At 46.6% G+C, this 13,544-nt stretch overlaps 2 protein-coding genes across 5 annotated transcripts in view; one reads left to right on the top strand and one right to left on the bottom strand.

The window, feature by feature from the left end:
* The window catches only part of SMG1 (SMG1 nonsense mediated mRNA decay associated PI3K related kinase), a 115,563-nt gene extending 106,796 nt beyond the window's left edge, over nucleotides 1-8,767 (bottom strand). For 2 of the 4 annotated variants that reach the window (XM_009196080.3, XM_021931790.2), the window contains exon 1: nucleotides 8,307-8,518. In XM_009196080.3, coding sequence (XP_009194344.3) covers nucleotides 8,307-8,395 — 89 coding nt within the window. In that variant the 5' untranslated portion in view covers nucleotides 8,396-8,518. Of the gene's footprint in view, nucleotides 1-8,306 lie in introns of all 4 variants that reach the window. The other 2 variants (XM_003916602.4, XM_009196082.3) reach the window with 2 other exon arrangements.
* LOC108583510 (protein FANTASTIC FOUR 1-like) lies at nucleotides 8,309-9,565 on the top strand. Its single transcript, XM_031658420.1, has one exon. It carries the CDS (start codon nucleotides 8,414-8,416, stop codon nucleotides 8,639-8,641), a length of 228 nt encoding a protein of 75 aa, XP_031514280.1. The 5' UTR covers nucleotides 8,309-8,413; the 3' UTR covers nucleotides 8,642-9,565.
* Nucleotides 9,566-13,544: the final 3,979 nt, after the last annotated feature.

Here is a 13,544-nt window from a genome sequence, read left to right as displayed (position 1 = left end):
CACACTCTATTTTACACGACACTCATATGACATTCCATACGTGTCTAACGTGAAGATTGAGCAGATAAAAAGTATCACTTTAGTGATCATCCTCAATCAACACCAGATAACAAATGAAGGGAATGAAGGGCTTTTGCTTATGGAAATTCTCACACACTGAGCTGAATATTTTTCTTATTTATTTATTTATTTATTTATTTATTTATTTTTAAGACGGAGTTTCACTCGTTGCCCAGGCTGGAGTGCAATGGCCGGATCTTGGCTCACCACAACCTCCGCCTCCCGGGTTTAAGTGATTCTCCTGCCTCAGCCTCCCAAGTAGCTGGGATTACAGGCATACGCCACCATGCCCGGCTAATTTTTGTATTTTTAGTAGACACAGGGTTTTCCCATGTTGGTCAGGTTGGTCTCTCCCGACCTCAGGTGATATGCCCGCCTTGGCCTCCCCAAAGTGCTGGGATTACAGGTGTAAGCCACCACACACAGCCTTATCTTAAATTGTTAAATATAAACATAATACTCAGGTCCTTAGCAGCCCCTTCTCTATATTGTTCCTATTACCTGCCTACCACTGCGATCTCTCTTGCATGCGCATGCACGCACTCTCAAACACACACACACACACACACACACACACACACTCTCTCTCTCTTTTTCTTTTTCTTTTAGAGTCTTGCTCTTGTTACCCAGGCTGGAGTGCAATGGCGCAATCTCAGCTCACCACAACCTCCGCCTCCCAGGTTCCAGCAATTCTCCTGCCTAAGCCTCCCGAGTAGCTGGGAATACAGGCATGCGCCACCACACCCAGCTAATTTTGTATTTTTAGTAGAGACGGGGTTTCTCCATGTTGGTCAGGCTAGTCTCGAACTCCCGACCTCAGGAGATCCACCCACCTCAGCCTCCCAAACACACACACACACACACACACACACACACACAAAACACGTGAACTATGATTCAAGGCCTACAATAGGGTCCCCAACCCAGTGCCTCAGCTTCACCTCTTATTTGTATTACTCCTCATAAGTACCCAATTCCTCTACACACCGACAACTTGCACCTGGCCTTAATGTAATTTTCTTCTATTTTGGAGGGGGGAGATTCTCCCCCAAATTCACAGTCAAAATTGTACAGACCAATTCCATCACCCCACTGCTCCGTACTTAACCATATAACTTTCCCTCCTCTGACTCTTCAGGCTTTTTGTTTTGTTTTGTTTTTGAGATACTCTCGCTCTGTCACCCAGAGTGGAGTGCAATGGCATCATCTTGGCTCACTGCAACCTCCACCTCCTGGGTTCAAGCGATTCTCCTGCCTCAGCCTCCCGAATAGCTGGGATTACAGGTGCCTACCACTGCATCCAGCTAATTTTTGTATTTTTAGTAGAGGGGGTTTCACCAAGTTGGCCAGGCTGGTCTTGAACTTCTGACCTCAGGTGATCTGCCCGCCTTGGCCTCTTTCTCCAAAAGAAAGAGAGAGAGAGAGAAAGAGAGAGAGGAAGGAAGGAAGACTGAGAATTATATCACAAAATCCACATGCTCTTTCCTTTACAAAGTCCTTATCTCCCATAATAACTTACAGTCTCCTTGAAGACAGTGGTTTTACAAGTCATAAAAATCCTGGCCATGGCCCGGTGCAGTAGCTTATGCCTGTAATCCCAGCACTTTGGGAAGCCAAGACAGGCAGATCACTTGAGGTCAGAAGTTCGAGACCAGCCTGCTCAACATGGTGAAACCCTGTCTCTACTAAAAATACAAAAATTAGCCAGGGGTAGGGGCACATGCCTGTAATCCCACCTACTCGGAAGGCTGAGGTAGGAGAATCGCTTGAACCTGAGAGGCTGAGGCTGCAGCGAACCAAGATTGCACTAGTGCATTTCAGCCTGGGCAACACAGTGAGACCCCATCTCAAAATATATATATATATCCCTAGAAGCATCAATATTTACTGAATCAGAGTATTTTATTACCTGTTATAAAAAAAACAAAAAAAAAAAGACAAAAAATCTTCTATTATACTAATTTATAAAGGAAGCAAAACAAAAGGGGTTGGGGGGTCCGGGCACAGTATCTCACTCGTGTAATCCCAGCACTTTGGGAGGCCAAGGTGGGAACTTGAGGTCAGGAATTTGAGACCAGCCTGGTCAACATGGTGAAACCCTGTCTCTACTAATAATACAAAAATTAGCTGGGCCTGGTGACATGCGCCTCTAGACTCAGCTACTCAGAAGGCTGAGGCACGTGAATCGCTTGAACCCAGGAAGTGGAGGTTGTACTGAGCCAAGATTGTGCCACTACACTCCAGCCTGGGAGACACAGTGAAACTATGTCTTTAAAAAAAAAAAAAAAAAGGCCAGGTACAGTGGCACACACCTGTAATCCCAGCACTTTGGGAGGTCGAGGTAAGTGGATCACCTGAGGTCAGGAGTTCACGACCAGCCTAACTAACATGGTGAAACCCCGCCTCTACTAAATACACATAGGTATGGTGGCACATGCCTATAATCCGAGCTCTTGGGAGGCTGAGACAGGAAAATCACTTGTACCTGGGAGGCAGAGGTTGCAGTGAGCCGAGATTGCACCATTGCATACTCCAGCCTGGGCAACAAGAGCAAAACTCCATCTCAAAAAAAAAAAAAGTTGGAGTGGGGGTAAGGTTCAACTTAAAGATACAATTACCAAGTGTTTCATAAGGAATGTCTTATTTCATAATGGAGTAGGAGTTTGACACCAGCATGGGCAAAATGGGGAGGCCCCATCTCTACAAAAAAATAAAAATAAAAAATTAGTGTGCCAAGCATGGTGGGTCACACCTGTAATTCCAGCACTTTGGGAGGCCAAGGAGGAAGGATCACCTGAGCCCAGGTATTCAAGACCAGCCCAGGCAGCATGGCAAAACCCCGTCTCTACAAAAATAAATAAATAAATACCCCGTCTCTACAAAAATAAATAAATAAATAAAGTAGCTGGGCGTAGTGGCATGCACCTATGGTCCCAGCTATTGGGAGGCTGAGGTAGGAGGACTTCTTGAGCCTGGGAGGTGGAGGTTGCAATGAACTGAGATAGTTCTGCTGCACTCCAACCTGGGCAATAGAGTAAGACTCTGCTTCAGAAAAAGAGAGAGGAGACCAGGCGTGGTGGCTCACGCCTGTAATCCCAGCACTTTGGGAGGCCGAAGTGGGTGGATCACCTGAGGTCAGGAGTTCAAGACCAGCCTGGCCAACATGGTGAAACCCCATCTCTACTAAAAACACAAAAATTAGTCAGGCGTAGTGGCATGCGCCTGTATTCCCAGCTACTCGGGAGGCTGAGACAGGAGAATCAATTGAACCAGGAGGTGGAGGTTGCAGTGAGCTGAGATTGTGCCACTGTACTCCAGCCTGGCCGATAAAGTAAAACTGTCTCAAAAAAAAAAAAAAGAGAGAGAGGAAAAATAAATAAATTAGCCAGGTGTGGTGGTATGCACCTGTGGTCCCAGCTACTCAGGAGACTGAGGTGGGAGGATCCCCTGAGTCCAGGAAATCAAGGCTGCAGTGAGTAGTGACTGCACCACTGCACTCCAGCCTGGGCAACAGAGCGAGAGCATATCTCAAAAAAGAGGAAAGAAAAGAAAAAAGAAATTAAAAATATAAAAACAAACGTTACTTTAGTTTTACTTTTTATTTTTTAGTTTATTATGGGTGTTTTACTTTCCCCCACGTAAAACAGCCATACGTAATTTGTTGAAACTTTCCTTAGTGTACTTCGAAATCTGTTGAATAGAACTGGCAATCACTGAATTCTATTTAACTCTAGTTCCATTTAATATTAGACTGGTGTGAAAGTAACTGCGGTTTTGGCCAAAACCGCAATTACTTTTGCACCCACCTAATAGCTATAAAATATGTAACTTCACTGAATTTTATCCTCTATGTATTTCCCTATATTATGTACCTATGGACATCAAACTTAGTACAGACTGATAAAAGGCTGAATAGACAACTACGGTTTCAAAAATCCAGCTTCTCACAACCTCAGACATACTAGTATACAGCTTTTCTAATTTCACAACACATTTCCATTTTTTGGTCTTTCACAATAGAGAAGATGTGTGCACTTTTGAATATTTTGATCTGTCTAGAATCTAGAATCTACCAAAATTGGAAGGTGTTTTTATTATACAGTTTCATCCTTTTCTTAAAGTATAGAAAGATCCTAAGTTTGAACACAGTAAGACACTCAATATAGAACTACTACTAAACATATAAGACCAGTTACACAATTAATGTCCTAACACCCCAAGTGGAATCTACTTGTTTTCTGTTGACTTGAATGCTTTCTCTTCTTTGCTGAATTAATCAATCTATTTGACTCCAATGTCAAATTAATCAATGTCACGTTAGAATATTAAAATGTACAATTATGAATTACACATTTAATTTTAAAACATCATTCTGATCTCTATCCTGATTGATACTAGAAGATTATCTTCCAAACTAAGGTGGAAAAAATGACAGACTTTAGCTATTGGCAATGATAGGTCATTTTTTTAGGGAAGAGGAGTAAAGAGGGCAACTTCCATAGGTCAGACATTCCTTTGTTCTAAGAAGCCACCACTCCTGTTTCTTCATATGGAAAAAACCAGAGGCGTCCAGTGGTTCCCAAAACCTTCTCAACTTTATGCTTGAGGAACCCACAGATTTCAAATAATACAACTGACCTAAGACCACTCATTTGTTTAATTGTTTAACCATTCTTTTTTTTTTTTTTTTTTTTTTGAGAAGGAGTCTTGCTCTGTTGCCCAGGCTGGAGTGCAGTGGTGTGATATCACTCACTACAACCTCCGCCTCTCGGGTTCAAGTGATTCTCCTACCTCAGCCTCCCAAGTAACTGGGATTACAGGCATGCGCCACCACATCCCGCTAATTTTTTTTTCTTTTTTTTAGTAGAGACGGGGTTTCACCATGTCAGTTGGCCAGGCTGGTCTTGAACTCCTGACCTCAGGTGATCCGCCCAACTCAGCCTCCCAAAGTGTTGGGATTACAGGTGTGAGCCACCATGCCTGGTCTTCTCTCTCTTTTTCTGAAAGAGTCTCACTTCATGCCCGGCCTGCTCAACCATTCTTAAATGTCGGGTGTGGTGGCTCACACCTGTAATCTCAACACTTTGGGAGGCTGAGGGCGGGTGGATTGTTTGAGTTCAAGACCAGCCTAAGCAACATGGTGAAAACCCCATCTTTACAAAAAATACAAAAATGAGCCAGGCTGGTGGCAAGCGCCTGTAGCCCCACCTACTTGTGGATGCTGAGGGAGGAGGTTTGAGCCTGGGAGGTCGAGACTGCAGTGAGCCAAGTATTTGTGCCGCTGCATTCCAGCCTGGGTGATACAGCAAGACCCTGTCTCAAAAAAATTTACAGAAGAGTTGACTGAGAGCACAGTGAATGAAAAGGAAGACTAAAAGGCAGTGCCATATAAATGCTTACTGTTGGAGGTATGCTTCTATGGAACATGGGTATGCTCTCTTGCCATATGACATTCACATATTCAGCCACCTGGAACACTTCCTGTCAGTATGTGTGAAGTATCATGTGTGGTCAAAATTGACTCAACAGTCATTTTCCACACCAAATGGCAAACTAACACTAAAAGAAATCAACAAGTGTTGCTTTTTCAAAAGCCTAAATCAGCTGAGTGCAGTGACTTACACCTGTAATCCCAGCACTTTGAGAGGCCAAAGCAGGCAGATCACCTGAGTCAGGAGTTCAAGAACAGGTTGGCCAACATGATGAAACCCCATCTCTACTAAAAATACAAAAATTAACTGGGCACCTGTAATCCCAGCTACTCAGGAGGCTGAGGGAGGAGAATTTTTCCTTGAAACCGGGAGGCAGAGGCTGCAGTGAGTCAAGACTGCGCCACTGTACTCCAGCCTGGGAGACACAGCAAGACTCCATCTCAGGGGGAAAAAAAAAAAAAGCTTAAATCAAGGAAAACAGAACCAAACCAGCAGGGACGAAACGGTACATAAGAGGCAAAAAAAAATTGTTTAATCAAAATTATTCAGATGAACCACAATAAACGTGCCTGCATCTGAAGTTCCATAAATCGATTACCCCTAAAATATATTTATATATATTTAAGGAGTTCTAAGCATTGGGTTAAATTCTAAACCTTCATTTAAGCAAGAAGCAAGATCAAGATCCGTTCTGTCAGTTACCTAGAGTCTGTCACCTTTCTGAATAGGGGACAGAATAACCTCAAATTTAACTAATGAAAATTTATGACTTGGCAAATATCCGAGGTATTTTTATTGACTAACAAATCAGCTATGACAATCTTAGAAACAAATCAAGTTATGCTATGGTGTATGTCCACAATTCCCCGTTCCTTCTACAACAGAAGAAAATCAAATCTTTCCAATATCCTAACAAATTGTTACTCCCTGTAACCAAATGCATCTCACAGTATCGTCTACCAAGGCGTTACATTCTGAAACTTTGTTACAAAGCACAGCTTCAAAGAAACCTTGTAAGCTTTCTTGTAAGCTCCTCCCTTCCCCCATTGCCCCTCCCCAGAGCCAAGAAATAAAGCACTTGAAAGAAACAGCATGGATAATATTTATTAATAGCTCATGTACATATTCCATAACTACATAAGCCATTTGGCTTCATACCTGTCAGCAATGAAGTCAGGTGGCCCCAGCACGTGGCTGCAACTCTTCTCTATTTATTTAGAACTACAAACTACAATTTACACTTTTCCAAAAGCTCTAGGAGACTATTTGAGAAGGGCACTTCATTCTTCTAAAAGGTTACTAAATTCTCTTATATACTTATACTGATCACAATACTGAAAAATAATCTAAAATCCATTGTCATTCATTTACCACCTAATTTGTTAGATGCCAGAAAATAAAATCAAATTTCACACATTTCAATAAAAAGGCAAAACTAAGCATGTCAATCACAGAAAAAAATACTTAATCAACTAATTTTATTTAAAGCACTCACAAACTCTTAAGTGGTACAAGACAAGTCAACGCTATGTTTATCAAACAAAATTTTTTTTTTTACGACTAAACACCTCAATTCTAGACTCAGGCACTAATTATTAAAGTCATCTAGTTATATAAACCAATTCTCAACAGACACAGTATTTGGAAAGGCATATTAAACAGACTAAGATGTGTACCACCCATTAGCCAAAGACAATTTTAATGATTTTTCTAATGAGTCTTCAAATGTTACATTCTAACGTCTTACCAAATTATTTCCAAATACTGCTGGAATTACATGTAACTATCAGGAAACAAAAGGGCTTCCCAACAACTTGTGCGATCTACATTTATTTGGCCAGTTTCTGGACAATTACAATACAATTGTGCTCCAAAGTAGGAAAGTTCCATAAATCAATTACCCCTAAAATATATTCATATACATTTAAGGAGTTCTAAGCATTGGGTTAAATTCCAAACAGACTCTGAATAGAAGCATTTATTTAATAAGAGAGGTTAGAATAAATCAGTCCTAAATTAGGTACAACTGTCCCCCCAAATTGATCAAAAAGGCAGGAAAATTGCATTTATTTAAAAAGTTAATGTTTCTAATATATTCAAATCTAACTAAGCCCCAAAACGGTCTGAGATCAAATCCTCCATAAAAGAGGAAATTCTCTAGACTTCTAAGTGGGTGCCCAAAGAGTTCACTCAAGTGTTCAGGTATGAATTAGATTCACCAGAGTAACTGGCCTTGCACTTAAGGAAAACTTCCATCTCCCAAGACCAGAGTGGGTCGATCCCATCAACAGTCACCACAATCTCATCTCACGCTCCACTAATGAATGTCCTCCCTAAAGTCAGAGCAATGCCTTTGCTGGAATTTTGTTTTGGTTTTCTCAATATTAACACGTGGGGGTCACAGTAAGGGACACAGGTTAGAAGGTCTCTCACGTGGCGGCTGAAAGAGTGGGGAACCGAGGAAGTGAATGAGTAACAGGGAGGGTCCTGGACTCTCGGGATCTCCCAACTCGAGGTTGGAGGAAGGCGGTAACTGGAATGCCCCCCACCCAACCCCCGCCTCTTTCTCACCTCCTGGTCCCGATCCTAGGCCAGTGCCAGCCCCGGGCAGAACAAGCAGGGGGGGGGAGGCACTAAGGCCTCGCCTCCCGCGGCCTTCCTCCCCTAGCCGGGGCGGAGGAGACCCAGGAAGCCGCGCCCGGCTCTGGGGGGTGGAGGGCCTAGGCCGCGCCTCCCAGCCCCGCGGCCCTAGGCCTCGGCCCGCCCGAGGCGGAGCCCGGGAGGTCGGGGCGGGGGCCCGGGCCGGTCACCCACCTGGGTTGCCAGTCATTCCAGCTCCGCGGATACTTGGTGCCGCCGCCGCCGCCGCTGCTCAGCCGAGACCCCGGGGCTCTGCGGCTCATTACCTTCCCCGACACGACATGGCCAAGCGCCGCCGCCCAAAGAAGAGCGAGTCGCCGCCCGAACCGGCCGCCGCCGACACCCCGCTCCGGCCCGGGGCTGAGGAGGAAGCCGAGGAGGAGGAGGAGGAGGAGGAGGAGGAGGAGGAGGAGGAGGAGGAGGCGGCGGAGGGCGGGGGAAGAGGACGGCCGTTCCGGGTTCCGCCTGAGCCCGCAGCGCAGGACAAGGAGGCAGGAGCGGCGCCGTGAGAGAGAGGCAGATGAAGGGGAGGCGACGTCTCTTCCAGGGCCGTGCGCGGCCCACGACGCCGGGGCCCCGGAGGACGAGGACGACGAGGAGCAGGCGGTGGCGGCAGCTCCTCACGCTCACACGGCCACTGCTTCCCCGCCTCCCGGCTCCGCCCGCCGCGCCGCCGCTGTCGCACGGCATGCTGGGAGCGAGGGGCGGGGTCGGCGCCTGCCGGGCCTGGGGAGAGAGGCGGGTCCTGTCGGCGGCGGGGCGGGGCCGAGAGAGGCGGGGCCGATAGCAGGCCGCCCCGCCCCCCACGTCCCCTGGCTCGTCAACTGCGCCGAAGTCTGGGCACCGCGATGACGAATCCTGGGACAGGGGATCTCCACTACCGCGGCCACACACTTTTCTCCCAAACGCTCCGGGGAAAACACCGGACCCCTGAGGGCCGGGCAGTCAGGTGTAAACAGGCGTCCAATCCAGGACCTGCAGTGGAGGGGGGCTGGTACCCTGGGGTGCGCGCGCACACAGGCGTGCCCTTGAATTCACGTGCGCCAGTCTTCCCACTGTCTACGGTGCGGGGTGGAAAGTGAAAATAGTAAGATCGAGAGGAGGTCGATATCTACCTTCCCAACCTCCACCTGAAATGTGCCCATTGAGTCCTGGCACCTTTTACCATTTCTTCACAATGAAAAAAACTAAATGAGGGAAGGGAAGGGAGTATCCAAGACCACCAAGCCCTGTCCTCTGCAATGTGAAATGTGCTTTGAAGCCCTCTCACCCTAAGGCTTGCCCGTCTTCTGCTGGTGAAAGAAGCTGGAGGCCCGGCGCGGTGGCTTAAGCCTGTACCCAGCACTTTGGGAGGCCGAGGTGGGCGGATCATCTGAGTTGAGGAGTTCCACACCAGCCTGGCCAACATGGGGAAAACCGGCCTCTACTAAAAATACAAAAAGTAGCCGGGCACGGTGGTGGGCGCCTGTAATCCCAGCTACTCGGGAGGCTGAAACAGGGGAATCGCTTGAACCCAGTAGGCCAAGGTTGCAGTGAGCCGAGATCAGGCCATTGCAGTCCAGCCTGGGCAACAAGAGTGAAATTCTGTCTCAAAAAAATAAAAGAAGAGAGAGCGAGAGAGAGGAAGGAAGGAAGGAAGGGAGGAAGGGAGGGAGGGAGGAAGGAAGGAAGGAAGGAGAGAGAAAGGAGGAAGGGAGTGAAGGAAGGAAGGAAGAAAGAAGGAAGGAAGGAGAGAAAGAAAAAGAAAGAAAGAAGGAAAGAAAGAAAAGAAAGAGCGGCCGGGCACGGTGGCTCACGCCTGTAATCCCAGCACTTTGGGAGGCCAAGGCGGGCAGAGCAGGAGGTCAGGAGATAGAGACCATCCTCCCTAACAACCATCTCTACTAAAAATACAAAAAAATTAGCCGGGCGTGGTGATGGGCGCCTGTAGTCCCAGCTACTCAGGAGGCTGAGGCAGGAGAATGGCGTGAACCCGGGAGACGCAGCTTGCAGTGAGCCGAGATCACGCCACTGCACTCTAGCCTGGGCGACACAGCGAGACTCCGAGAAAGAAAGAAAGAAAGAAAGAGAGAGAGAGACAGAGAGAGAGAGAGGAAGGAAGGAAGGAAGGAAGGAAGGAAGGAAGGAAGGAAGGAAGGAAGGAAGGAAGGAAGGAAAGAAGGAAGAAGCTGGGAGGAAGGAAGGAGCTGGGAGGAAGGAAGGAAGGAAAGAAGGAAAGAAGGAAGAAGCTGGGAGGAAGGAAGGAGCTGGGAGGAAGGAAGGAAGGAAGGAAGGAGCTGGGTAGAGGAGACATACCTGACCGTCTACCCCATGACATGCCCCATGCCCTAGGGAAAAAATTCCCTAAAGCATCTGATGCATAATGTGAATGCATACACATTTTTTAAAAGGTGGGCCAGGATGCTCCTTAAACCTGTATCTAAACCTTATCTGCATAAGGAGTCTTAACCTATCATTTTATGTTGCAAAGAAAACATCTTTATATATCACTTGTGCAATTAAAAATTTTTACCAAAAGTACTTGAAGATTATGAGGAGTTGATACCTCCACACACACACATATCCCCTCCACCTTGGACTCCTTATGACCACCAATCCCTCACTAAGGGAGGATCCTGCTGGTTCTAAATGATGAGGACTACAAAAAATACAAAAATTAGCCATCGTGGTAGCGCGTGCCTGTGGTCCCAGGAACTCCCGAGGGTGAGGCAGGAGAATGACTTGAGTCCAGCAGGTGGAGGCTGCAGTGACCTATGATCCTGACACTGCACTCCAGCCTGGGCTACAAAGGGAAGGAAGGGAGGGAGGGAGGCCTCACGGAGGGAGAAGAAGAACAAGAAAAGACGGGCCACCATGCGTGGCTGACCCTGTAATCCCAGCATTTTGGGAGGCTGAGGTGGGTGGATCACTTGAGGTCAGGAGACCAGCCTGGCAAACATGGTGAAACCCCATCTGCCAAAAAAATACAAAAATTAGCCAGGCATGTTGGCAGCACGCCTGTAGTCCCAGCTACTCAGGGAAGCAGAGGCCCGAGAATTGCTTGAACCCGGGAGCCAGAGGTTGCAGTGAGCCGAGATCGTGCTACTGAACTCTAGCCTGGGTGACAGAGTAAGACTCTGTCTCAAAAAAAAAAAAAAGAAAGAAAGAAAGAAAAAAAGAAAAGAAAATCATTTGGGTGTAGTGATTCATGCCTGTAATCCCAGTGATGGGAGGCTGAGACTGGAAGATCCTTGAGCCTGGGAGTCGTAGGCCAGCCTGAGCAACATAGCAAGACCCCCATTTCTACAAAAAAATGTTAATTTTTTTTTTTTTTTTTTGGTTTCACTCTTGTTGCCCAGGCTGGAGTGCAATGGCCCGGTCTCAGCTCACTGCAGCCTAGGCCTCCCAGGTTCAAGCATGTCTACTGCCTCAGCCTCCCAAGTAGCTGAGATTACAGGTGCATGCCTCCACACCCGGCTAATTTTGCATAAAAATTTTAAAATTTTTAAATTGGACAAGTAAGAAATTGCTTGAGCCACTGGACACAATCTCTGGTACTACCTTTCTTTTTTTTTTTTTTTCTCCGTCTGTGGCCTAGGCTAGAGTGCAGTGGCAAGATCTTGGCTCCGCCTCCTGAGTTCAAGCCATTCTCCTGTCTCAGCCTCCCGAGTAGCTGGTACTACAGGCGCCCACCACCACACCTGGCTAATTTTTTTTTTTTTTTCTTTTTGTATTTTTAGTGGAGATGGGGGTTTCACCGTGTTAGCCAGGATGGTCTCGATCTCCTGACCTCCTGATCCGCCTGCCTGGGCCTCCGAAAGTGCTGGAATTACAGGCGTGAGCCTGTAAAAAGAGACGCCCGGCCCTCTTTTTCTTTATTGGTCAAAATATTATCCAACTAGGCATATGGATATGGAGCACGTGCCTGTGATCCCAATTACTTGGGAGGCTGAGGTGGGAGAATCGCTTGAGCCCAGGAGTTTCAGGCTGTGGTGAGTCATAATGGTGCCTCTGCATTCCAGCCTGGGCAACAGGATGAGACCATTTTTAAGGGGGCAGAAAAAATCACTCTGGCTGTGGCAGATTTCCTTAGGATAGATTCCCAGAAGTGGAATTATTGGGGAAAAGGCTATTAATGACTTTAAGTCTTTGGATACAGACTGTTAAATTGCTTTCCAGGAAGTTTCTACCAATGATACTCTGATACTTTCTGTGTCCTCACACCGCCCTTTGTCAACACTGAATGTTTTTGAGGGTTAATTATTTCTATGGGAGAAGTTAAAAAAAAAAAAAAAAGACAACAAAGAAATTGCTTCAGGTGGGGCGTGGTGGCTCATGCCTGTAATCCCAGCACTTTGGGAGGCTGAGGTGAGAGAATCACCTGAGCCCAGGAGGTGGAGGTTGCAGTGAGCCTAGATCATGCCACTGCACTCCAGCCTGGGTGACAGAGCGAGACTCCATCTCGATAAAATAAATCAAATGAATCAAACGTGAGCAACTCTCATAACTTCCAAGATTTTTTTTCTTCTTCCTTTTGGTGGTTCTGCCTCTCCGGTTGCATGAGGATTTCCCTACTCCATTTCAGTCACGGGAACCAAGTTTCTGTTCCTGAAACACACCAAGCCTTTCTGGCCTCTGGATTTTTGCACTTGCTGTTCCCACTATCTGGAATGCCTTTTCCTGCATTTGTTCTCATCAGGGTTGGGACTAGCAAAGTGACAGGTGATGGAGTTGCTGAGGGTGCAAAATTTAAGGAGGCGCCTACTCCCAGAGTCATGCAAAAGCCAACTTTGCATTTGTGCAAGCCTGTGAGTGAGTCCCTCCTTAAATTTGAGGCTGTACTGTAATCCCTGCTACTCAAATAAACAAAGAAAGAGGGGCAGGAGAACTGCTTGAACCTGGGAGGCAGAGGTTGCAGTGGGCCGAGATCCTGCTATTGCACTCTAGCCTGGGCAAGAGGGCGAGAATCCGTCTCAAAAAAAAAAAAAAAAAAAAAATGAGGCTGTAGGCACCACTTTTGCCTCACCCTGGCCCCTGCGCTGATTTTCCTGACCTGTCTCATCTCCAGACGGGTTTGCTTTGACCCCTCTGACCAAAAAAGCTGGCCAGTGCCCTTTCCAGGTACTCTGTCACACACCCTGTTTCTTTCCTTGGTAGTACCCGGCACCATCTGCAAGTATTGGGGTTCTTTGCACATTTAGCATCTGTCCAACACTTAGGATATCAGCTTTGCAAGAGCAAAGGTCATAGCTATCTCAGCCCTACCTCCTCTATACTCAGCACACAGCACAGCACCTGACCATAGGAAGCATCCAAGAAACGGGAGGAATGAAATTGAAATTATCTAAAATAAGGATCAAGATTGCTACAGAAGTATTCATCTCAGTTTTACTTATTAATAGCAAAACAAAACACCTGGAAATTATACCAAAA

This window comes from Papio anubis, chromosome 18, assembly GCF_008728515.1.
Source record: "Papio anubis isolate 15944 chromosome 18, Panubis1.0, whole genome shotgun sequence".
In the NCBI taxonomy this organism is placed as follows: Eukaryota; Metazoa; Chordata; class Mammalia; order Primates; family Cercopithecidae; genus Papio; species Papio anubis.
This window is presented reverse-complemented; position numbering and strand designations above follow the sequence as displayed.

Excerpts from the sequence above, each read along its gene's own strand:
- LOC108583510 (XM_031658420.1), top strand. The coding sequence starts at position 8,414 with ATGGCCAAGCGCCGCCGCCCAAAGAAGAGCGAGTCGCCGCCCGAACCG.